Source organism: Hyperoodon ampullatus (genome assembly GCF_949752795.1).
Source record: "Hyperoodon ampullatus genome assembly, chromosome: 9".
Taxonomy (NCBI): domain Eukaryota; kingdom Metazoa; phylum Chordata; class Mammalia; order Artiodactyla; family Ziphiidae; genus Hyperoodon; species Hyperoodon ampullatus.
In genome coordinates this window covers 29,354,849-29,378,920 of record NC_136922.1, presented here as the reverse complement: position 1 = coordinate 29,378,920, position 24,072 = coordinate 29,354,849, and the positions used below count along the sequence as shown (strand labels likewise).

The window sequence follows — 24,072 nt, the reverse complement described above, 5'->3', positions numbered from 1 at the left end:
CAGAAATCCCCCAGTTTACTCCACTGTCATATAGAAGCCTCACATTCTGAGGACAGTGTCTTAGGCATGAGTTATCTCCTTATTAAGGATTTTGTTGCAATGCTTTCTGGCATAATTTCTACCATAGTCAAATGTTCACTTAAGTTTCTGGGTGCTTGAGCCTCAACTGAGCAGACTTCCCTTTGATAAAAATGTGTCACCTCTGTGCTTGTTGTCCTAAGGACACTATCTCCAGGCACACCCATCCTAATAAACAGTTTGATATTTCCCACCTAGAGAAATTGATAAGGATAGTTTCAGATACCTTCCACCTTACAAGGTGAGTAATTTTAAAATGCTTGAGGAGCTTGTAAGCATCAAAGTTGTAGGAATGACAGAGTGGAGGACGTGACTGCTGTGACTATTTCCTTCTGGAAAGTACATACAGAAAAGTGAGATAGCGTATCTTCTTGCAGACATCTAATATATGAGTTGTTATTTTTTCTGTATGTGAAGGAAGTAAAGGAGTTATTTGTTTAAATTTAACATTCTTTCAAGAGCCATTAGGGTAGCTCTTAGCATACCTATGTGATAAAATGATCACTCATCATAGCGTGCTTGTCCTTTAGAGTTCACTTATACACTATTACTTGCAACATGCTAAATGCTACTAAAAATCACCAAGCTAAATAGATATTTGTCTGGTAATAGCTAGGTTTTATCCCCCTTAAGTTATTCTGTCATCTCTAAAGTTTACACAAATAATAATACACCTTGATAGTGCAGAAGAATGCTCAACCTCTCTCTGATTAACTGGCATGTTAAAAATACTTTTTATTATAAATAAATTGAATTATTCTTTTTCTTTTCTACAGGACAACATTTTTAAGCTGGAAGACTCACATTTTGAAAATGGCCGTGGGAAGAGCCCATATGACCCTAAACTGCTGACGGCATCTCTTTTAATAGGTACTCAGTCAACAGTCAGCTAAACAGTGAATTTTCTATAGATAATAGCCAGATTGCATGTTCCTTGTTATATACCAAGATTTTTCATTATTAATCATAAAATATTTTAGGAGTATGTCAGTTGAGATATTTTCAAATATTTTGAAAATGAGGAAGAAACACTAAATGCTGATTTGATTATTGTACTATCTAGTCTATGATTCTTTTTAATCAGAATGGTTTAATAGTATCTTTAAAATTGGCTGCTCAATCACTATACATCCCCTTAGAACTTTACAATTTTTGTTTCGTAAAAATATGGTTTTGATTTTCATTTTTTGGGAAGAGGCGTTTCAAGGGGGAATTTTGACAGGTCAGAAGGAAAGAATGAGATTCACTCGAGGCTGTTAATTGTAGTCCCAAGATTTGTCACACTCTCAGCATTTGGTCAGCTTAATCAGCACAATCCAACTAAATGGTAGTACAACTGACAGAGACCCCTTGTGTCACCTTGAGTTGACAAAGTCCTTCTGTATTCATCTTTTCTGACTTTAGGGCTGCTTCGTCTTCTTTTTTTAATCTAACAAAACATTTTATGTATTTCCTGTGCCCTTTTCTTTAGCCATCTTCCTTTCTAGTTTTCTTCTTCTTTTACTTCAACATTGAAGATAGGTGGTGAATGCTTAACCATAGTTCAAAAGGATAGAAAGAGGAAGATAGAAGTAGGCAGAAGGAGAAAACTTCAGTTTGTATTGAAAAATAGAGAATTCTTTCCACATTCTTTAAACCACTTCTGGACTGGGATTAAATAATACACAAAAAGTGATATATCATTAAACAATTTTTCTTTTTCTTTTTTTGTTTTCTTGTTTTAACTTTTGAGTATGCCAGCAACCTAAAGTACAGAAGATTCTGGGTCATTACCTTACTCCTGAATATATGTTTTTATATAATCATGTAGAAATTATGTAGCTTTTTGTTTCCTTTTCTTTTTCCTTTTGTTTTCTTTTTTATAAAATATAGAAAGTAATTATTTGATAACACAAAAGAAAAATAAGTGAAACTTTTCAGGGGTAAACTTTATAATAAAATTTTGAATAATACATCTAGGCTTTTAAAAGGTAAATTTAGGCTGTTATTTGACATGTAATAATTTCATAAAGTTTAGCCTTTTTATTTTAAAAAATAGTCTTTTTTTCTATTCAACAAACTAAGACTCTAGTCATACTGACTACAGCATTAACTTGAAAATATATTCTTTCCAGTACTCTCTAGTGTTTACTTTATCGCTGTTTCTCTGATCCTTTTACTATTAAGAATAAAACCATTACAGCATGAATTATCTCCTCTATTGCTTTGGAAATGTAGACAGTTTCAGTCCATTTGATCCATTTATGGAGCACTTTAACAAAAGTTTAAGACCTGAAGGAATGCAGCAAATGTAACACACTTATAATTTTCCTATTCACAGATGGCCTAGTGATTACGTGTGGATGACTTCCTTAAGTGCACACACAGAAATTTGAAAACTGTCTTAAACAAAGGGGAGGAGTCCTATCTTGTTTGAACCTGCAGGCTATACTTATTTAAATTGCATACTGAACAAAAAAAGATAGATATTCCTCAAAAAAGCAGTATGTAAAAGTGTACCTAGACCAGCTTTATTTTGTGGTATGTTTCTCAGTAGGGATTTGCTTATTTGTTTTAATATTCCACTGAGAAAGAATGATGACAACTAAGTATTACATAGTTCATACGGCGTGCAACCACACAATGTCCACAAAGAATATGAAATGCCGCAGTTTGGGTTTTCTATTAGAACTTCCTTGAAACAGTTGTATAGGTTTGTGAAAAGGAAAAGAGGATGAGGGAAGTTGCATGAGTCAAGGAGAGGATGTATGGCTAGAAAAGAACGGTAGGCATTTCAGAGAAAACAGCTTTTAAATGAAAGCCCAGATCTCACCTAGCCAGTACTGTAAAGTAATTGAATAATTTTCAGAGATATTTAGTGCTTATTGACAGAGGAGATTATTAAAGCCAACTTAAGTTAATTTCTGGATCAGTTGAATAGCAAGATACAGAAAAATGAGCAGGCCATACTAGACCTGGTAAAATCCCTCAAAATATTTGCAGCACCATTTTAATTCAAAAGCTGTGACTTCCTTTATTGAGGTTACTTGCTTCTTTATAACTATGCTATAATTCGGCCATGCCTCAGGAAAGAACATAATTTGACATTAGAATATGCTCTCACTTGGTATTAAAGGTACTCCCCAAATTAATTAACTATAATTGAGAAAATTATTTGAACCTCTCTGAGCTTCAGTTTCTGTGTATGTAAAATGGCATGGCTATGCAAATTCCACTAGTTTGTTGTGAGAACTAAATAAGACAATGTAATAGCATACTACATTTGGGTGCATACATATTTTTGGCATATATTTGGAAGTAGAAACTGAAAAAAGAAGTAGTGGTAATAGTGGTTTTCTGTATGGAGGCTAGGAGAGAGATTTGGTAATGTATAAATTTTACATTTTTAATTTTGTATCATTTACAACTACTCAAAAAATGTTAGTTTAAAAAGTACAGTATTAACAAAGACAGTATATTTATTGTTACAGAAAAGGTTGCTTAACAAATGTGAAAATGTAAAAGTATTCCCATACCCTTCCACTCTCAAGAAGTAGCTTTCATCCATGCCATGTCGGGTGTGTGTGTGTGTGTGTGTGTGTGTGTGTGTGTGTGTGTGTGTGAGAGACATATTTTTTTCCCTCTGTTTCTAATTACTCTGCTACGCTGTGAGTGGAATTTGCTTAAGGTGTTAACAACATAATGGCTTGGTCTTTAGGTTTGTTTGATTTTTGCTCACATCCATGATACACTTTATACCTGTGTTAGTAATGCTGTGATTTCATCAGGAAATTTTTTTTTCCACCTTCTGTTTCTTCTCACCACACCCTTTTTAGGAATTGTAATCCAATACATTAACTGATCTAAGCCACATTTTTACTTCATTTTGAGCTGTGAACAGAAAGTACAGAGTACATATGAACTTCTGTTTTTAACACATGCTTCTCAGGTAACGCTGCCATGGTAGAAATGCAGTTCACTAAACTTTTTGTTCATCTCAGTAAAGAATGCTTTCCTTAGATACAGTTAAGAAAGCTTACCGTTCAGAAAGAATGGCACTGTACTCAAATATGAAAGAGCAACTTTCATATTTGACAATTTTTAGCTTGTTAGTTACATCTGTCAGCACTAATTTATCTCAGTCTGATGTATTACTTTTGAGACATCAAACTGCCTATATGGTATTTTTGTAGAAAGACTGAACAACTTTGTTGGACAGAGTATCCACAACCACTTTTTGATGTACATAACAATTCCTTGTGTATATTATTCTACCATCAATTTAATAAAATTGGACAGATATATTTTCTTTCACTAGGAACTTAGTATATATGGGAAAACCCAAAAGTATGTATCTTAGCCATAATGCAATTTGAATCATTGTAAGCTAACATTTACCTATACTTACGGTCATAAAATTGGAAAATTAACACGCATAATTTGATAACTTCATAAATGCCCTCGAACATACAAAAGAAGTTTGGCAAGTGAGCTTTTTTAAGAACATAAAAAAAAATATTTGTTCTCTAAATATAAGCCAACTAAGGTATGTAAATTGCTTAAACGCAGATATATATATATATTTTTTTAATAAATTTATTTTATTTATTTCTGGCTGTGTTGGGTCTTCGTTGCTGCGTGAAGGCTTTCTCTAGTCACGGCGAGTGGGGGCTACTCTTCGTTGCGGTGTGCGGGCTTCTCATTGCAGTGGCTTCTCTTGTTGCGGAGCATGGGCTCTAGGCATGCGGGCTTCAGTAGTTGTGGCACATGGGCTCGGTAGTTGTGGCTCACAGGCTCTAGAGTGCAGGCTCAATATTTGTGGCTCACGGGCTTAGTTGCTCCGTGGCATGTCTGATCTTCCCGGACCAGGGCTCAAACCTGTGTCCCCTGCATTGGCAGGAGGATTCTTAGCCATCGTGCCACCAGGGAAGCCCTAAACTCAGAAATTGTCAGATCATTTCAGATAGTCAAAGAATGTAATAAGTCTTTAATACAGGGTAGAATACACAATTACATTAAATGAAGTATAGTCTGAGTTGATATTATATATCTGCTTAAAGAGAATGCGAGAGTAGGATATTCTACCACCTATACAGTTGGGCCAAATAAAAAATACATCATACAGTTTCTGGAGGAGTCATCCTGGATAAGAATCCTATAGATATCTGAGCAGAAAATCTGATCTAAGGCCTGGTGTAAAGGAACAGTTAGTGATATTGAGCATTGACATCATGAGAATGTGCCCTCATGCCCACCTAATCATCTAGTGCCCTCCAGCTCATAGATATCATGTTGACTCTTGCTAAAAATAATATTTGAGTAGGAGGTAATTTCCTATGACTGGAGGCAACTGGTGCCTTAACTACAACCTTCCTTTGGTTTCTAAGTCAACTCTTTATAAATTCTGTCTTTAGTAATAAGTTCAGTCACTAGCTCTTCTACTGATGAACTCTTCTAACTCTTCTACATTCTCTGAGTGACCTACTTATCTGCTGTCAAAAGAGAAAGAAAATCAGTGTTTCTGCCTTTGCCTTCATTTATATTGTTTTTTGCCTTCCTCATGTGGGAATGGATCAAAAAAGAGTCATAAGTTATAAAACAGCTAAACAAATGAATATGAGAAACAAATACCTATCAATATCCAAATAATGTTTATTTGGTTACAGTTTTTGTCATTTCAACTCTATCTGGAATAGAGTTTACATATAATAGCAACCGTAATTATGAATTTTACTCACACTGAAAAAGCTAAATGAAAAAAACAATTAACTGATGATATTCTTTACTCTTCCATTTCTGATTATACTTACTGTTAGGCATGGTCTAGCCACAGTCTGATATGAAATTGCTCAGTTTTCACCTTTTGGTTGTTCTGTTTTCACCTTTCATGATTTTCATCACCTAACGTGGTTGAGGGGGCAATGAGGTTCAACTAGTAATTTAATACTTTTGATTTTTCAAGGTAAAGAGGATACAGATCACCCTATGACAGACAGGTGTTCCAACATCAAAGTATTGGAAATTGACATGAACATTTTAGGCTGCTTTCACAACATGTTTTTAACTAACATTCTCTGATTCACCTGAAGTTTAAAAATTCATCACTTCTATCAATAAATTATTTGTAAAAAGATAAGGTGTCAACCTTAATAAAAATGTTACAGTGATTGAATATAGGTTAAAATTAAGTAGACCATATGCATTAAAGTGTTTCAAAGTACCTTTGAAACTTATAGATAGCTTGTTCATAGTGTTTTTGTGCCTTTTGAAAAGGGTTATTTCTTTACCTTGTGGGCATATAGAACATTATCGTAGCATATTATGGTGAGAGCAACTCAGATTTGAGCAACTTGATATTTAATTAAGTAAAGACAAGACAAGATGAATCCCAAAGATAGCATAATATGGCAATTTATGGTGTCATATGAGTACCATCCATTTAGCTAGTAATTTGTATTTAATACATTGTCAAACCATCACTTTTGTTTGTCTTGATTCACAACAATTCAAAATAAGTGATCAGTTTTTAAAAACTCAGTCTCTAAGATAAGGTGTCTTTCTATTAATATTTAAAGTTATAACTTGGCATTTCTCAGTGATTCTGTCTATGTAGGTATTCTGCACTGCTTTGGAAGTTTTCCAAAGCCTGGTACCTTCAAACATATCAGAGAACCAGAGGTTCTCCCAGAGGAATTAATTTAGTTTGGACCACTGAAAATGTCTGTTTTCGTTTCAAAGCCCTTTATTTGCAAGTGAGAATTGTGGGTGTGAACAAAGATACCACATAAAGGATCAGACTAATTAGATTTTCCCAAAGGTATTGATAACTGAAGATGCACAGAAAGTTTCTGATTGATACACAAGAAAGTCCTTTGGAAATTATAGTGGTATACAAATGTTTTAAGTTATAATTTATGTATGCCTACTTTGTTTTCTAAGTATTTTTCGAGTCAATGAGTTCAGAAGCGTTAGTGTATCCAAATAATCAACAAGATAATAGGTTTTACTGTCATTATGGTAGATTATTTGGAGAAAATGTTACATTTATTGTTGTTTTGTTTTGCTGATAATTCACTGTAAGCAAGCAGGCAATAATGCATTTTCTGGATGGAATAATATGAGGCACCTTTTGTTTAAAGGAAAGAAAATGTCATTTTTACAAACTTCAGTTTATTGAACAGTGGTATGGTATATATTTAGTATAAGAGGCTTGGGTTAAACAGGCCTGGGTTTGAACTTTCACCTTGACTTGCCTAGTCATTAGCTGATCAACCTTGGGTTTCTTGAGCTGTAAAATAGGGATAACATTTACGTCATGGGGTTGTTGACAGAACTAAATGAGATAATTGGAAAGTGTCAGGCCAGCACCTGACTCCCCTGCAAGCACAAATGGTATTCAGTAAATATTAACTTCTCTTTCTCCTTATTTCTTTTTCCTTTCTATTCCAGCCTTCTGATTATGATTCTCCCATTATTAAACTCTGACCTAGAGTTAATTCAACTTAAGTAGAAATGAGTCAAAGCACAACAGAATCTTGAGCTGTAGTGATTATGGCCTGTGTTTATCAAAATACCCCCTTCTTCAAACACATTTCTGTTATATCTGAAACTATGTGGTGGACTTGTTTTTAGATTGTGTGATAGCTCATACCAAGTTAGAACATTTTTCCCACTTGATATACTAAAAAATGAAAGTCAAGAAAAATTTTTGGCAAGGAAAATATTAGTTTTCTCTAAATTATAGCAAAATCTCATTAATTTAGATCCCACCAAAAAGGAAGTATATTAGAAATTTAATTTCCATTAAAATCAAAACTATAAGCAAGATTTTGCAATGAGGCTTTACCCTAAAAAATAAAGATATTAGAACCATAGTAGTTTGAAACATATAAAAGCAGACAATGTGATGCATATATTTTGTGTTTTGTACTTTGTCTTTGGTCATAATAGAAAATATAAAAGTTCATGTTTTAATAATGTGAGCTGAATCATACTTTACTCAGTTTCTCAAAGTTAGTGCTAAATGAATAGTGAGATACTCCCTTCAACAAAGACACAGAATAAACATACGTAGCTTTGCATAATGATGCAGAGAGCATTAGCGTGGTCTTAACATGAAACTTGTATTTTGTGTGTTTTGTTTCTCTTGCCTCAATTGAATTAAAGTATGTGTATGTGGTTTTATTTTGTCACAACACAGATGGAGAATTATACTCTGGAACGGCAGCTGATTTTATGGGGCGAGACTTTGCTATCTTCCGAACTCTTGGGCACCACCACCCAATCAGGACAGAGCAGCATGATTCCAGGTGGCTCAATGGTAGGTGGTGCGTGCCAGAGTGCAGCACAAAACACGGGCATCTATAGTAAGTCAGTGGAGAGCTTTCCTTACATGGTGCAAACAGCATGAGTTGAGATTTAGTGTGCAGATAAACTCATGGTGGTGACTTCATGGCTGTGTGTGTGAGAAAGTGGGGCAAAAAGATAAAAGAGAGATTAAAAATTTAAGAAAATATTTGCTTTGTGCCAAAACTAAAGTTTTTCAGTAGTTAACTATGGAAAGAAATAGATCTGGGCTGGAGCTACGGAAGGGAGGTAATGGAAAAAGATAAGATGACTTACCAGTCTTGTCTTTCAGGGACACCACAACAAATCTCATGATGTAGTATTTTTTTTCCTCCACACCTCTCATGTGGCCTTGAGAGCATAAGTTATTAAATGTTTGAAAAAATTGTTGTGCTAAAAGCATTACCTTGAACATGTTTTTGAAAGGACTTTGTATCATTTCATTTGATTCTCCTTTAAGCTTCCTAAAATTCTTTCTCCCGTTTTATAGGTTGGGAAATTAACACTAATATTTTATCTAAGATTACATCTAACCCAATAGTACATTTGGGGCAAGAACCCAGTTTCCTGACCTTTAGTCACTAGTGTCATACTTGATGAAGCAGATACTTTTTTAAAAAATTTATTTTATTGAAGTACAGTTGATTTACAATGTTGTTTTAATTTCTACTGTACACCAAACTGATTCAATTTTACATATATATATATATATATATATATATATACACATTCCTTTTCATATTATTTTCCATTATGGTTTATCACAGGATATTGAACATAGTTCCCTGTGCTATGCAGTAGAACTTTGTTGCTTATCCATTCAATATATAATTGTTTGCAAGGCAGATACTTTTTTAATTCTCTTTTTCTTTTTAATACATAAATAAATTTACCATAGAAGAAAATTATAAAATTTACATGCCAAAAATAAATAAATACTATTTTCATTCAGATTTTGAACCAAATAATCCTTATATAAGTGTTCCATGTAGAGCGTTTTTTTTTTTGGATTGTTCATTTATGTATTCATCAAAGATTTTTTATAATCATCCCCACCATATTTTCATGGTTATTTTTTATTATTAAATAATGGTCTCCATTTATATCTGCCTTCAGTCCTATAAAATAAAGCTTCCCAGTCCCTAATCTTGCATTCATGAACTCTCCTTTGGTTTTGCATGCCTCATTGATAAGGACGAAGCTCATGGCTTACAGTCCATCTATGTACTCAGTAAGATGCTTGATTATCTCACTCTTTGAACTTCTGCCACACTTCCTTCTCCTGCACTTCTGGGGGGTACCCAAAATTCATTTCACCTCTGTCTTTCACTGGTTTGTTAGAGAACAATCAAAATATGCTCTAAAACCTTGCTGAAATTTCAGGAGACCATGAGCTGTGTGTCTTTGTTCTTCTATATCCCAATTCTAAAATGACTATTTAAATCATAAAACATACCTCAAATTACCTCAATCAGCATTTCATTCCTCCTGTAACAACATTTCTGATTGTCCTGTTATTTTTCATGTATTAGTGAAAATGATGTGCCCCTTAACTTCCACCTTTGACCCTACTGCTTTTGCTCTTAATTGCATTGATTTTTTTTCATAAATTTACCCAATTTACTGTTTTTGCTGTTTTTATCTCTTCTCCACCACTGATTTCTTCCCTGACCTGCAAACATGTTTGTCTACCCTATCTATACTCTCCCTTTAATCATGGTGTACCACGAAGTCCCTAGATGTCTAAGTCCATAGCCTGGTTAGGAACTTGTTTTCTCAGCATTTTCACCAGATTTAGCCATTTTCAACCTGACTTTGATCCCATGAAACTGCTCCTCCACTAATGACTTCCTATTTTTTTTTATCAGTCTCCATTTAGACAACCTCTCCTGTGGTATTTGTCACTTAACTAGCCCTTTCTCTTTAAAAGGGTCTGTTCTCTCAGTTTCCTGCATTTCCTGCTCTCCCAATTTTCTCATAAGTTTGACATTACTTCCCAGTTGCTGTTCTTTAAATGCAGATGATGCCTAAAATAATTCATGATTGAGTACAAACACTGTGGCAATCAAAAGGGACTGGACATATAGTCAAATACCCACCTCTGGGGGTAGAGGAGGTAGAATGGTGCCCAGGAGACCATCTGAGAAATTAGAAGCCTCACTAAGGAAAAGAAAAATGCTGAGCTGAGATCACGGTAAGGCTCTCTTGAAAAGCCATTGAAGACCCAAACTCTGAAATCCCAGAGGACAGTTTTGGAATATCCACTGTTAATTATTAAACCTAGGCTTTGTATGGACTCAAAATTAGTAGGAAAAAACCTCTTTCAATGTGGCTATCTGGTCTACTCTCAAATGTAAATATTTATGTAGAAGGGGAAAATGTTTTTTTGTTCAGCAAGAATGAGACTTTGATCTACTGAGAACTCTAAAGGGCATACAGGCTTTCACTGTCCATGAGAAAGAAAATCTCATTAGAAGATGGAAAAACATAAAGGAGAGTATAGTATCCATTTCATTTTCATGGCCTTGTAGGAAAAAACTCATCAAGTTAAAGCTGCTTTTGTGCTACGCACTCACATGTTGACAGCTGAGTCTGAAGAATTTACACTGTGGGAAAACAGTCATTGTCCGCAGCTCTGTACTTCATCTCTGTAAATGTGTAGTTCATTTGAGAATTCAGTTATCAGTCTCTCAGCACTAAACGTGAGAACTGATTTTGCCAAATTAGCACAAAGGTTACATTTGACAGGGTGCAGAAACCAGAACTACGGCAAGATGGAGGATGCAGACACATATGAGATTGAACCAAGGCACTGTGTGATTCACAAGCCTCATGAAATTAAACACCACTGAAGAACAGAATTGGAAACATAATGTTTACACATGCATGCATAAAATAAGTGAATTTTGAGGCATCAGCATAGACTACACAATCAGTTGTGCTGCCAGAAGTAATAAATTACTTTGCAAGGTACTTTTTGAAAGGTCTTCTGGGCTATTGAAATTAATTTTGGCACAGGACTTACTTTACTTTTATCAAATCAATTCAAACCAATTCAATTATTTTGGAAGAATTAGTTGGCCTATTTCAGATAACTTTCAGTTTGTGTTCTTGCTAAACAAAAATAAAAAACAAAACTGTTGTGTAGAATTGGATCTTGAAATGTCTCAATTTTTATGGAATTTCACTATTTTCATAATTACTAAAGTTTACATTTTTATAATAGTAGCAATAAAGGCTTAAATTCAGTTTCATTTTACCAGGAAACATTAGGAATTAAGTAACAAACTTAGATGAAGAAACATGAGAGATAGAATCTATTGATTTTTTCCATAACTGCTTTTTAAAAATCATCCTTTACACTAGCCCTTAGTTTAAGATTGCTAGATGTTAGAACAACTTTTGATTCCAGAAAATGTACTGGTATGAGTTTGACCTGATGTGCCAAAATTCACTGTTTTTCTCTTTTTGCTTCATAAATTCTCTTGATATTATATAGCTTTAAACTTCATTTCTAGTTTTGGTTTACTAACAGTGTAAAAATTAGGTAAAATTTCTCTCTGTATATTCATAGTAAAAAACCAAGTTTACCCTGCTGTTATAGTAATGATTTCTTATCATTTATTGTGTAAGTATCACCTAGTTCTTGTACATATTAGTCATTCATTAGAGCAGATGGATAGCTAACCCACATTTATTTTTCTATTTGATGGACACTATTTCTAACATTGTTTATTTATGTCTTGGACTAACATTGGAATGCTATATAGTAGAAGGAAAGACTACAGTCTTTAGAGTGAGTCACTGTTTTACCTTGACCTTGTACCTATTCATGGGTTTATAATACTACCTACCTCTTAGAGTTGTGAAAAAATCGACTACATGATAATGCATATAGAGTACTAAGCAAGTGATTGGCATGTAGTAAGCACTTAATAAATGTGAGTTTTTTCTGTATCCTTTATCCCACTTCCATTGGGTGGAGCATGCTTAGTAAGCTTTGTCAGACTCATTCTGTGAGTGATTATATTTGAGTCAGGGTGAAAGGGCAGTCAGAGCTGGGTTTAATACATGAAACCACATGGATCCTTGAGAGAGCCAAGACCCAGTGCACACAAACAGACCTAATTACAGTGCCCAGAGTGTGAGACCTTCCTACTCATTTCAGGAAGACCTGTTTTCTTTTAGTGGAATTTCCTAAAAGGATTGTGCCTGTGGATAGACCAACTCACTTGCTTTTTTTCCTGTAATTGAAATGGTATGCGAGTCATCATTCCACTTCCTCTCACTTGTAACACTCATACCAGGATGGCTTGCCCTTATTGGAATCAGCATAGCTTCCTCTGTGGTCATGCACTAGGATATTTCACGTTCTCTAAAGATTCAAATTTCTCCACAAGATATATTTTTTTGAAAATAGAACCAAGAAATTTAACCACAAATAAATTCTGAGAGCACAAATTAATACTGCATGGTACCAGATATCTAATCTTAAATCACTTATATAACTCTTTTGATATACTATTTTAATTCTACCATCTTTAAAGGCATGAACTGTATCAGAGTATCTAACTGGATTTTTTTAATAAATAAAATTAATCATCTAGTTTGTCATAATGTCAGACCTATTAATGATGGCATTTTGAACTATTTCTCTGACTTAAGTTAGTAATATTTTGCTGACCTTGAGGAAAAAAGCCCTCTGGAAGACTTACTCTGTGGTTACATGAGCAGATGAGTATTATAGATGTTGAGTGACCATTCAGTTGAAACAACAAGAGCAACCACAAACATCCTCTATGAAAGAAGCAACAAAGATAGAGTCTTTTTTAACTTTTGAATTATTCTATGAATTACATTCTGTATTAATTAGTTAACAATTCTGAAGTATCAGTGCATAGAGTCACAAATAAAAATGTTCGTATTTTTGGTGAAATCATGCTGAAACATGGATATGTAATAGTTTAAAATAAGTATCCATAACTATATCTAAACACAACCTATTAGTTATGGTTTTTTCCTTATGAATCTATTACCAAGAAAAACTTTCATGCTGATAAAGAATGCCCACCTGCCAGAAATACATTTTTTTCAAAAAATACATACCATGAAATTATTCTACTCTCTAAATGATAAATTTAATACACTCACTAAATATGCCTTCTTTTTCTCATAAAGAGGAAAGTTACCAAAATATACCTTTACTTGCTCTTCTTTTCTGAGGACCTATTTTCTGTGTCACATTTTATCTAAGGACCATAATCACTTTTAACCAGTTTTGTTTTAAATTACTTTGCACTTATGAGAAAAAAAATGAATAAAACTTCGGAATAAAAATTAACTCATTAGTGGCAGTGTTTGGAAGATGATTTTTTTTTTCAGGCCTCTGAGAAAATGTAGCTGAATAAAATTGTTAGGATATGCTATTTTAACATTTTTTAATGATGGGCTAAAAAGTACAACCCTCAAGTATGGCACATTAATCACAAATTTTGAACCACTTATTTCAGAATTTATAGTTGAATGGTGAGAGTAGAAAATAATATTTAAGGGTATGATTACATTTACTAAAGAAAATTCTACTTTTTAAATTAAAATTTATGAAAATGTATAAAAGTGAGACAATATCTTGGAAAATTCTTTAAATTACAGCCAGCTCTCTTTTTTCTCTTGATTCTTAACATTATTTTTCTCTCATCTCACCATCAGCTTAATGAATACAGAGCCTGTCTATACCAATTTCCTTTTCTAGAGTCACTACATTGAGAGCTTGGTGGGCCTCAGTAGGGATTTACTGCTGACTGAGTAATCTGGGTTCATGTGTGCAGTGACATCAAGCAAGAGATTTACCCTGAGAAGTGGATGCCATGACAATGCGTGTAACCATGGTGTGACTGGCCTCTCTGACATGGCTCTCAAAAGCTTTCCCTCTGTGAAAACAGAAGCCTGTTTGCAAATTAATTAGTTTCTGGCGGCAGCTTGATTGTTGACCCAGAGTTTGTAGAGTGGAAAAACAATCAGATTAGTGTGCTCAGGGTAAAAGACCAGTGTGCAGTTGCGTGTGGCTTGCTCAACTATTGAAACCATGAATGGACTGAAACAAATTCTTTTCTGAGAAACCTAGGCAGAGGTTAAGTGTGATGAGCCTAGAGCTCCCAACAGCAGGGGTGGGGGAATTAAAGGATTTTAGTCAGATAAAGCTGAATGATGGCAAGCAATGCCATTCAATTTTAATAGCATGGACAGTTCTGACCAAATAAAACAACCCCCCCCCAAAAAAAACCACTTGTTACATTGTTCTAATCCCTCTGAGTAGAAGGAATAAGTTTACAATATTATTAAATGTAGGTTTGACACAAATACTTTCACAGTAGAAAATTTCAGAAGTTTTCAGATAGGAAGGTTTTAATTAAATTTGTCTCAAAGGCTAATATGATAACATCTAAATGAAAAACTGTTATGAAGTAACCTGCCTTTTTATGTTGATAAAATTTTTGTTGATATATTTACCTCAGCTGCTTTCTGAGGTGTAATCCTCACATGCCCAATAAAATTAATCCTGAGTCAAAGAGAGATGTTGGCTCATGAGAATACATATTCTGCTATCTACTTTTGCAAATATCAAATTAGGTAACCGTGCCAAGGAATGATGTCTGCAATCTTAGGACGAAAAAATTCTTCATACAGTTTTTGAAGATTAAAATTTGTTTTAGTCAATAAATTATTGTTTATGCTTCATTTTGTAAGATTACCTAACACAATAAGCCATATATACTCTTCCTTTGTTAGATACCACTGGCAGATGTCTCCCTAAATACAGCTCTGATGGCTATCACAATACCTTCCCGTTCAAAAATCATTTATATCTCTCAATTTACAAGTGAATTGAATCCAGATTTTGCTGCCTGTCACGTTCTTTGTCATGCAATCCTAAATGACCTCTCCAATATTAAACACTAACAGACTCAAATAGGGTGGGTTGCCCTTAAATTTACGATCATTTTCATTTAACCGTACCGTTCTCTCAATGGATTTTAATCTTTCCCACCTTTGAATCCCAAGAGCACATATATGCATGTTTCGATTTATCACAGGGCCTACCACTTTGCCTTGCAATCTAGGATATGCCAAATAAGAAACTTCAGTGAATCTGCTTTGCAGGCTCTGGGGTCAGATGGCCTGAGTTTGTGTCCCAGGTCCTCCATCTACCACCCTCGTGACTTGGGGGATAATTTATGTTACTTATTTTCATCACCCATTTATGATTTGTAAAATAGGGTTAATAACTAATACACTGTTTTTCTGAAGATGCATGAGACAGTCCTCATAAGGTACTAAGAACAGTGTCTAATAATATGGTAGATGCTCATTATAACTGTGGTTGCTGCTGGCATTTGCATACCAGCTCTATACATAGAACACAGTGCACATTTGGAGAATTAATACAAAGAACCAGCCTGAAGGTTGTTTGCCTTTCTTAATCTCTTCTCAGGCTATTTTGTTTTGTCTTATTTAATTGATTATTGTCAATATATGGGCACTTAATACATCAAAAATATATAAAATATTTGTCTTTAGTATTAAAATAGTATATAAACTTTTTAGTCAAATTGGGCTTAACAAAATTAGCAGATGAAACAATGAAATGGTGAACCAAGGGTAAATTTCAATAAAATGTGTTTTCCTAAGTATTATTTTAGCTCTATTAAGTACAATACTTACTACTTAAATAAATAAATCATTAGGTTAATTCTTTTTTTCCAATATAATTTTAAAAAAAACATTGACTGCATTGTTGCACCTAGGATATTCATTTATCCTGCCGTATCACAACTTAGCTTTTAATTTTTTTCATATGAAGACGTCATCTGTAACCTTTGGGGTGGTGGTTAAGAGCATGGAGTCTATGGAACTTGACCACATGACTTGGAAACTAACTGAGCAGCTGGATACAGCTACTGTAAGCTACCTGTGCTCAACGTCCCTTTTTTCAAGTGGAAACGATAATCGTTCCTCCCTATTGGATTGTTATGAGAATTATGCATAAGTAAATTTCTATAAAGCACTTGGAAAAGAGACTATTCTTACCAAAAACAAAACAAACAAAACAACTCGGTTGATATTAGCTTATTCCATAACATTATGTAAGAATATTAAATAATAGAAAAATAAAAATACCTAAATATGTCAACTCACTAAAGATGTAGTAGAATGTACAGTCTTACTTAACTGAACAGCCATGTATTTCTAGGAAAGCAGTGAAAATGGCTTAAGGAAAACAAGACAAGGTGAAGTGATAGTAATCTATGCCCTGTCCTTAGACCGAGTCTATACATACAGGATTTCTTGTCTAACGATGTGAGTACATTTTGATAAAATAGATATACTACTCTCTTTTGCTTCAAGAAAGGGAAAAAGGATTTTTTTTCCTAAGTTTAGATATATACTAAGTTACTTACATATGACACTGAAATGCTCTAAACTTCATATATCAACTAAACATAAATTATAAAATGTTATGCAGAAGAAGAGTCTTTAAAATATTTTCCTGGTAATATTAGTAAAGAAGATTTGCATGTGTTTAGATGCCCTTAAAAGAAACATTTTTAACTTAAAATTGTTTGTGTCACTATATGTTTTAAGTAACTAGACAAGAGAAAATCACATCCCTTCACTTCCCACCCCGGCCTCCCCCACCTTCTTTTCAGCAATCTGTCAACTTCCTGTGGCACTTTTGGATCAACACATAAATTCTGCATTTTAAACACTATAACATTTTACATATGGTAATATTATTATTTTAAAATATATTTATGCAAAAATAAAGATATGCATTTGAAAACTATAGTTCATTAGTAGTAGTAATTTTGTAAATTGATAAGTATAAATTTTTTATTCATTAGAAGTATAATTTTTATTTTGTGATGATTTACTAAATCATAACTTTTGGCATTTAATGTAGGCTGTTAGCATAAGGGATTCATCAAAAATGTGTCTCTTCAATATGTTTATAAATTTGTCTAAATTCATATAAGCGTAAATAATCTCTTTTGCCTCATTTAATTACTAATATTTTTACTTTCTTTTTTTAAAAAAATAATTTTTATTGGAGTATAGTTGATTTAAAATGTGGTGTTAGTTCCTGCTGTACAGCAAAGTGAATCAGTTATATACATATATATATCCACTCTTTTTTAGATTATTTTCCCATAATGGTCATTACAGGGTATTTAGTAGACTTCCCTGTGCTGTACAGTAGGTTCTTATTAGTTATCTATTTTACATATAGTAATGTGTCAATCCCAGTCTCCCAATTTATCCCTCCCCGCCTTCCCCCTTGGTAACCATAAGTTTGTTTTCTACGTCTGTGACTCTATTTCTGTTTTATAAATAAGTTCATTTGTACCATTTTTTTAGATTCCACATATAAGTGATATCATATGGTATTTGTCTTTCTCTGACTTATGGATAAAGAAGATGTGGTACATATATACAATAGAATATTACTCAGCCATAATTACTAATTTTAAAAAATGTTAGGGTTTCAATATCAAAGAGAACCATCCCTTTTTGTACATTTAAAATCCTCACCTGAATGTGTGTGGGAAATTCGTGACAGCCAATTTAGCTTTCCCTTTGAAACCCACATTGCCTTCTTCTGCTTAGCGTACAATAGGATTGAAGTGACAGTACAGAGCTGTATTTGGGGGCTTGTATGTTGTGTTTTGACCCATTTACAATTTAGTAAACTTGAATCTCAGTGATCCTGAAAGTTATTAATGCCAAGACTGATATCAAATGATTACTGCCACTTAATTGCTTAACACCTATAGAGTTTATTTATCAGTGTGTTTTCTAAACACATTTAAGAATGAATGAACAAATTATACTCACGTTTTGCAGGACAAGAAAGTAATCTTCTAAGTCAAACAAATGACAGTATTCTGAAAATAGGAAACAAAATATAGAAATTACCACAAAACCTTACTCATTTGCGGATGAACTAAAGGGACATCTAGTCATACTAATAATTCAAATTATAAAATTTGGGCTTATAAGGCTAGGATGAACCAATAAGGTACAGAACATCTTTGATCAATGACTTTTATGTATTTGCAGTAATCATATTAAATATTTTGACAGAAGAGAAATTATTGAAGTAGTGGAATATTGCTGTTTGCCATAAGAAAGCTGATGACTGACCTCCCTGTTGTTACTTCTGTTGATTTCCTTTAAAATAAAAGGGAAAATCACATTCTTTATAAATATCAAGGTAAATATACAGCCAACTCTGATCAACCAATCAGTGCCTAGATTAAGAAAATTGTAGTATAACTGGATGTGAAAGCCCTTGAGATGATTGTATGTTAATGAATCTTAAAATGTGAACTGATTTTCCACTTTTTTCCAAACTGGAACTACCTTTACTGTCTTTCTGGTTTGTTTCTAATTCCTGAGTAAGAGCAACCTGTAGAAGGCAGTTGAAAAGACAGTCTGGAGCTAGGAATTTGACAGCAGGAAATAGAATAAGAATGGCAGACCGTTAGAGCATCAGTTTTAATGTCCTACAATGCTGAGGTCATTTGGTAGTGATAGAGCAGAGGCAGCGCCAAAAAAGAGGGCAGCCATGTCATAAAGATATGCAAAATCTCTACTAAATTTAATAGTTTTGATTAATTTTGTCATCTCGATTTTGTATAAATGTGCTGCAACTCCATTAGTCAATTCTGCCTGTTAGCTACTCATGAATTCCCAAACTGTTTGTCCTCGGAAGGATCACACTTCGTTAGCAATAGATGTCACTAATATGTTAGTAAAGAATATTCTGTTAAGAATAGCAAAATGAAACTAACTTTAATACACTTTAATACAACTAAGGAAGCTGAGTATGTCATTGCTATTAAGCTTGATTACTTGTAACTATTACATATTTTCTAGGATGGGAAAACATAGGTTATCATTAAAAGGAAAGAAAAGTTTCTAAAAAACATATCTATCCACTATTCGTATGGAGTCAGAAAAGAAAGATGATAATTATGGAGGAATAAAGGGAGAAAAGAAAAGAGTAATTCCTAATGGTTAATAATAACTTCCTGAATAGATTTTGTCATTATCACTTAACCATAGTAATAACATCTGTCACTATAAGAAAATTTATGACATCACAAACTGAAATTAAAATCCTTAAACTATACCATTGCCTTGTATCTAAAAGTCTAACCCTGAAGTTTATAATGTAAGTTAGATGTGATACATATTAAATAATTTTTACAGTCTCAGAACATTACAAAATATTATTGAACATATATTAATTCCTGGGCCATTTTATATCTGACCAGTAAAAACAGTGAAATGCCATGTAATATGATAAAGGTAAAATAGCTAAGTTATTAATGAGAAGTTAAGAATAGATCACTTTTAGGTGAACTAAACTGTCAAATTTAATTACTATTTACAATGTATTTATTTTCTGTTTTTTAATGAGTATTTTTAGTTTCCCCAAGCCTAGTCCCTTCTCATCTCATTCAGCAGTGTTTTCTGTTTCTCTGTATATAACTTAAGTATATCAGTCAACACAGTTACTAACGTAGAATGCTACTCTTTCCTCTGTACACTATAGTTCTACTGGAAGTGCTCCTAGATAACTGATATTAACACAATGAATAGCTAGCTACATTTGCTAGCTACTAACATTATTCTGGCCAACTTCCATTTTCTGTACACATTAAGCACTCTCTAGGTACCAAGAATTATCATTAAGCGCTCTCTAGGTACCAAGAACTATTATAAGAAACAACTGAGTAAGAGAGATCCCTGCCCTCCAGGATAATACTAATAGAACTCTTTATCAATGGAAAACCCTGGAAGTCTTAGCACATCTATGGGATTATATGCATATATGTCCAAGAAGTCTTAATATCTTAAAAACATTGTTTAACTCATAATGTAAGAGAGAAGGTACTACCCATTTTTCTTTCAGTGAAACATGAATTTTTTGATTCAGTTGATTTTCAGGCTTTGAGTATCAGAACCACTGACTGTCTGAAGTTTTTACTATAAAATGATTTGACAGCTTATGAGGGAGGCTATTTTTTGTCCATATATCTGCGGTCTTCTGTTAGAGCATATGTATATAAGACAGTTCAAAATCCAAGAAATTGGAAACACCCTTTTTTTAAGTTTTGAGGAAAAGGATGGGAATCTTTTGGAATCAGAAAAACTGTATGTAATATGACTATAGATTTTTAGAAGGTATTATTTTAATGGCATACATTTCTAATTATAAATTTTTAAGAAGGGAGGTCATCTCGAAAATAATGAGACCAAAAAAAGATTGGTGGTGAGAGAGAATTAGTTAAGGAGTGGAGAGAAACTAGAAACAATATTCTTTTATATTCAAGTATTTTAGCAGAAGTTCTAAATGCTTCTAGATGTTCTAGAAATTCTAGATGTTCTGGGCTGCTGTCCAGTAAGTAAGTAAATAAGGTCACTTCAACTGGTCTCTGAGCTTTAAAAGGCATACATAAAAAATTACGAATTAATCATTAACAACAATCATGGTTCTTGACCCGTTTTCTAAGAGTAAAATCATTTAATTTGTTTTAAAATTTTAATTTCTAATTTGATTATTTAAAGCAGTTGTTGAATAAGAGCTTAAAAATGCATGTTCTGAACAGTTTTCTTAGGTAAATTTATTGTCTTCATGGATTTAACATACTATTTGCTATAGAATTTTTATATATCAATAGTTATACTGCCTTTTCTATCATTAAACACAAAGTGTAATTTTCAGTTTCTTTGGGTTTTATTATATAAATCTATAAATTGTGTTGTTGTCATACTTTTACCTGCTCTTCTCTTTACAGCTGCTCTGTAAACATTTTAGTGGGGGGCGGGGTCACAGTAACAAATGGAGGAATATTATTTAAAAAGATGAGGAAATCTTTCTCTCGATGTTTCAAACTAATATATGTAAACATTTCTTATTATATGGTCTAAGAAATTTATTCCAATAACATGTAATTATGTAAGGCTCAGAGTATGGCTCAGACAATGGTGGTATTTATAGTTTAATAACTTATTCCATGGAAAAATGTAGAAATCATAGGTCCACTAGAAAGTTAAACTAACTTAGTCTATATTAAAGACATTAGAAACCATTTCTTAGTGTTACTGAAATAAAGGGAAACAAACCCTGTATTTATTGAAAACGAAGTTGAAAGTATCAAATTGGTTTAGAAAATACCTTTATTAGTCTTGAGTAGGTATCTATGGAAACAACTCTATATTAGCCCTCAAAATATATAAGCATTATTAAAGCAGAAACAATAGGGAAAAGTTGCAAGAAAAAAAAAGGAAAAGGAAATGGAATGCTTGCAGTGAACAGAAACCACAAATTGAATTAAGCATTAGCACCAGTTTTAAATTGCATCCACCACACTGCAAATGCTTGACATTTAGTGTTATTACCCAGGATGTTTGAAAGATTTAATAATTAGAGCAATAATTTGAGAAATTGATGTTTTTTACATAAAGAAATAATTAAAATAATCATGCACAACTGAAATCCTATGTTTGTATAGTGTTTTATATTCTTCAAAGTGCTTCCTATAAGATCATTTCAGCCTCCCAAAAAACCTGTGAAATAGAAAACTGCAAGTAATAAAATTTAAGTAATCTGCAAGAGGTCAGAAGTAACCTTGTATCCAGTGAAAACTGAGATGAAATTCATACCTTCTGACTCTCTGTTCTCTTTCTAACATGTTCATTTTACTATTTACCATTACTAAAACTTTCATGTTTCTGTTCTTTGCTAAAGCTTTTTCATGTAGGAAATTTTTATCAAGTTTTAGACTTTGGTTTTTGGGGCGTTTTTTTTCCCCTTCCCCCTCCACATATCCTCAAGTCCATTCTCTTGTAGGTCTGTGTCTTTATTCCTGTCTTGCCCCTAGGTTCTTAATGACCTCTTTTTTTTCCTTAGATTCCATATATATGTGTTAGCATATGGTATTTGTTTTTCCCTTTCTGACTTACTTCACTCTGTATGACAGACTCTAGGTCCATCCACCTCACTACAAATAACTCAATTTCGTTTCTTTTTATGGCTCAGTAATAGTCCATTGTATGCATGTGTCACATCTTCTTTATCAGTTCATCTGTCGATGGACACTTAGGTTGCTTCCATGTCCTGGCTATTGTAAATAGAGCTGAAATGAACATTTTGGTGCATGTCTCTTTTTGAATTATGGTTTTCTCAGGGCATATGCCCAGTAGTGGGATTGCTGGGTCGTATGGTAGTTCTATTTTTAGGTGTTTTTTTTTTTTTTTTTTTTTTTGTGCGGTACGCGGGCCTCTCACTGTTGTGGCCTCTCCTGTTGCGGAGCACAGGCTCCGGACGCGCAGGCTCAGCGGCCACAGCTCACGGGCCTAGCCTCTTCACAGCATGTGGGATCTTCCCAGACCGGGGCACGAACCCATGTCCCCTGCATCGGCAGGCAGACTCTCAACCACTGCGCCACCAGGGAAGCCCTATTTTTAGTTTGTTAAGGAACCTCCATACTGTTCTCCATAGTGGCTGTATCAATTTACATTCCCACCAACAGTGCAAGAGGGTTCCCTTTTCTCCACACCCTCTCCAGCATTTGTTGTTTGTAGATTTTCTGATGATGCCCATTCTAACTGGTGTGAGGTGATACCTCATTGTAGTTTTGATTTGCATTTCTCTAATAATTAGTGATGTTGAGCATCTTTTCATGTGCTTCTTGGCCATCTGTATGTCTTCTTTGGAGAAATGTCTATTTAGGTCTTCTGCCCATTTTTGGATTGGGTTGTTTGTTTTTTAATATTGAGCCCTTTATATATTTTGGAGATTAACCCTTTGTCAGTTGCTTCATTTGCAAATACTTTCTCCCATTCTGAGGGTTGTCTTTTCGTCTTGTTTACGGTTTCCTTTGCTGTGCAAAAGCTTTTAAGTTTCATTAGGTCCCATTTGTTTACTTTTGTTTTTATTTCCATTTCTCTAGGAGGTGGGTCAAAAAGGGTCTTGCTGTGATTTATGTCAAAGAGTGTTCTTCCTATGTTTTCCTCTAAGAGTTTGATAGCATCTGGTCTTACATTTAGGTCTTTAATCCATTTTGAGTTTCTTTTTGTGTATGGTGTTACGGAGGGTTCTAACTTCATACTTCTAAATGTAACTGTCCAGTTTTCCCAGCACCAGTTACTGAAGAGGCTGTCTTTTCTCCACTGTATATTCATACCTCCTTTATCAAAGATAAGGTGACCATATGTGCGTGGGTTTATCTCTGGGCTTTCTATCCTGTTCCATTGATCTATCTTTATGTTTTTCTGCCAGTACCATACTGTGTTGATTACTGTAGCTTTGTAGGATAGTCTGAAGTCAGGGAGCCTGATTCCTCCAGCTCCGTTTTTCTTTCTCAAGATTGCTTTGGCTGTTCGGGGTCTTTTGTGTTTCCATACTAATTGTGAAAATTTTTGTTCTAGTTCTGTGAAAAATGCCAGTGGTAGTTTGATAGGGATTGCATTGAATCTGTAGATTGCTTTGGGTAGTAGAGTCATTTTCACAATGTTGATTCTTCCAATCCAAAAACATGGTATACCTCTCCATCTACTTGTATCATCTCTAATTTCTTTCATGAGTGTCTTATAATT

The 24,072-nt window shown here is 33.8% G+C and overlaps 1 protein-coding gene across 2 annotated transcripts in view; it reads left to right on the top strand.

Moving 5' to 3' along the window:
- The window catches only part of SEMA3A (semaphorin 3A), a gene marked incomplete at its 3' end in the record, with an annotated part of 509,152 nt that overhangs the window by 401,422 nt on the left and 83,658 nt on the right, over positions 1-24,072 (top strand). For both annotated transcript variants that reach the window (XM_079710965.1, XM_079710966.1), the window contains 2 exons: positions 855-948; positions 8,258-8,377. In XM_079710965.1, the coding sequence (XP_079567091.1) occupies positions 855-948; positions 8,258-8,377 (214 nt within the window). The remainder of the gene's footprint in view (positions 1-854; positions 949-8,257; positions 8,378-24,072) is intronic.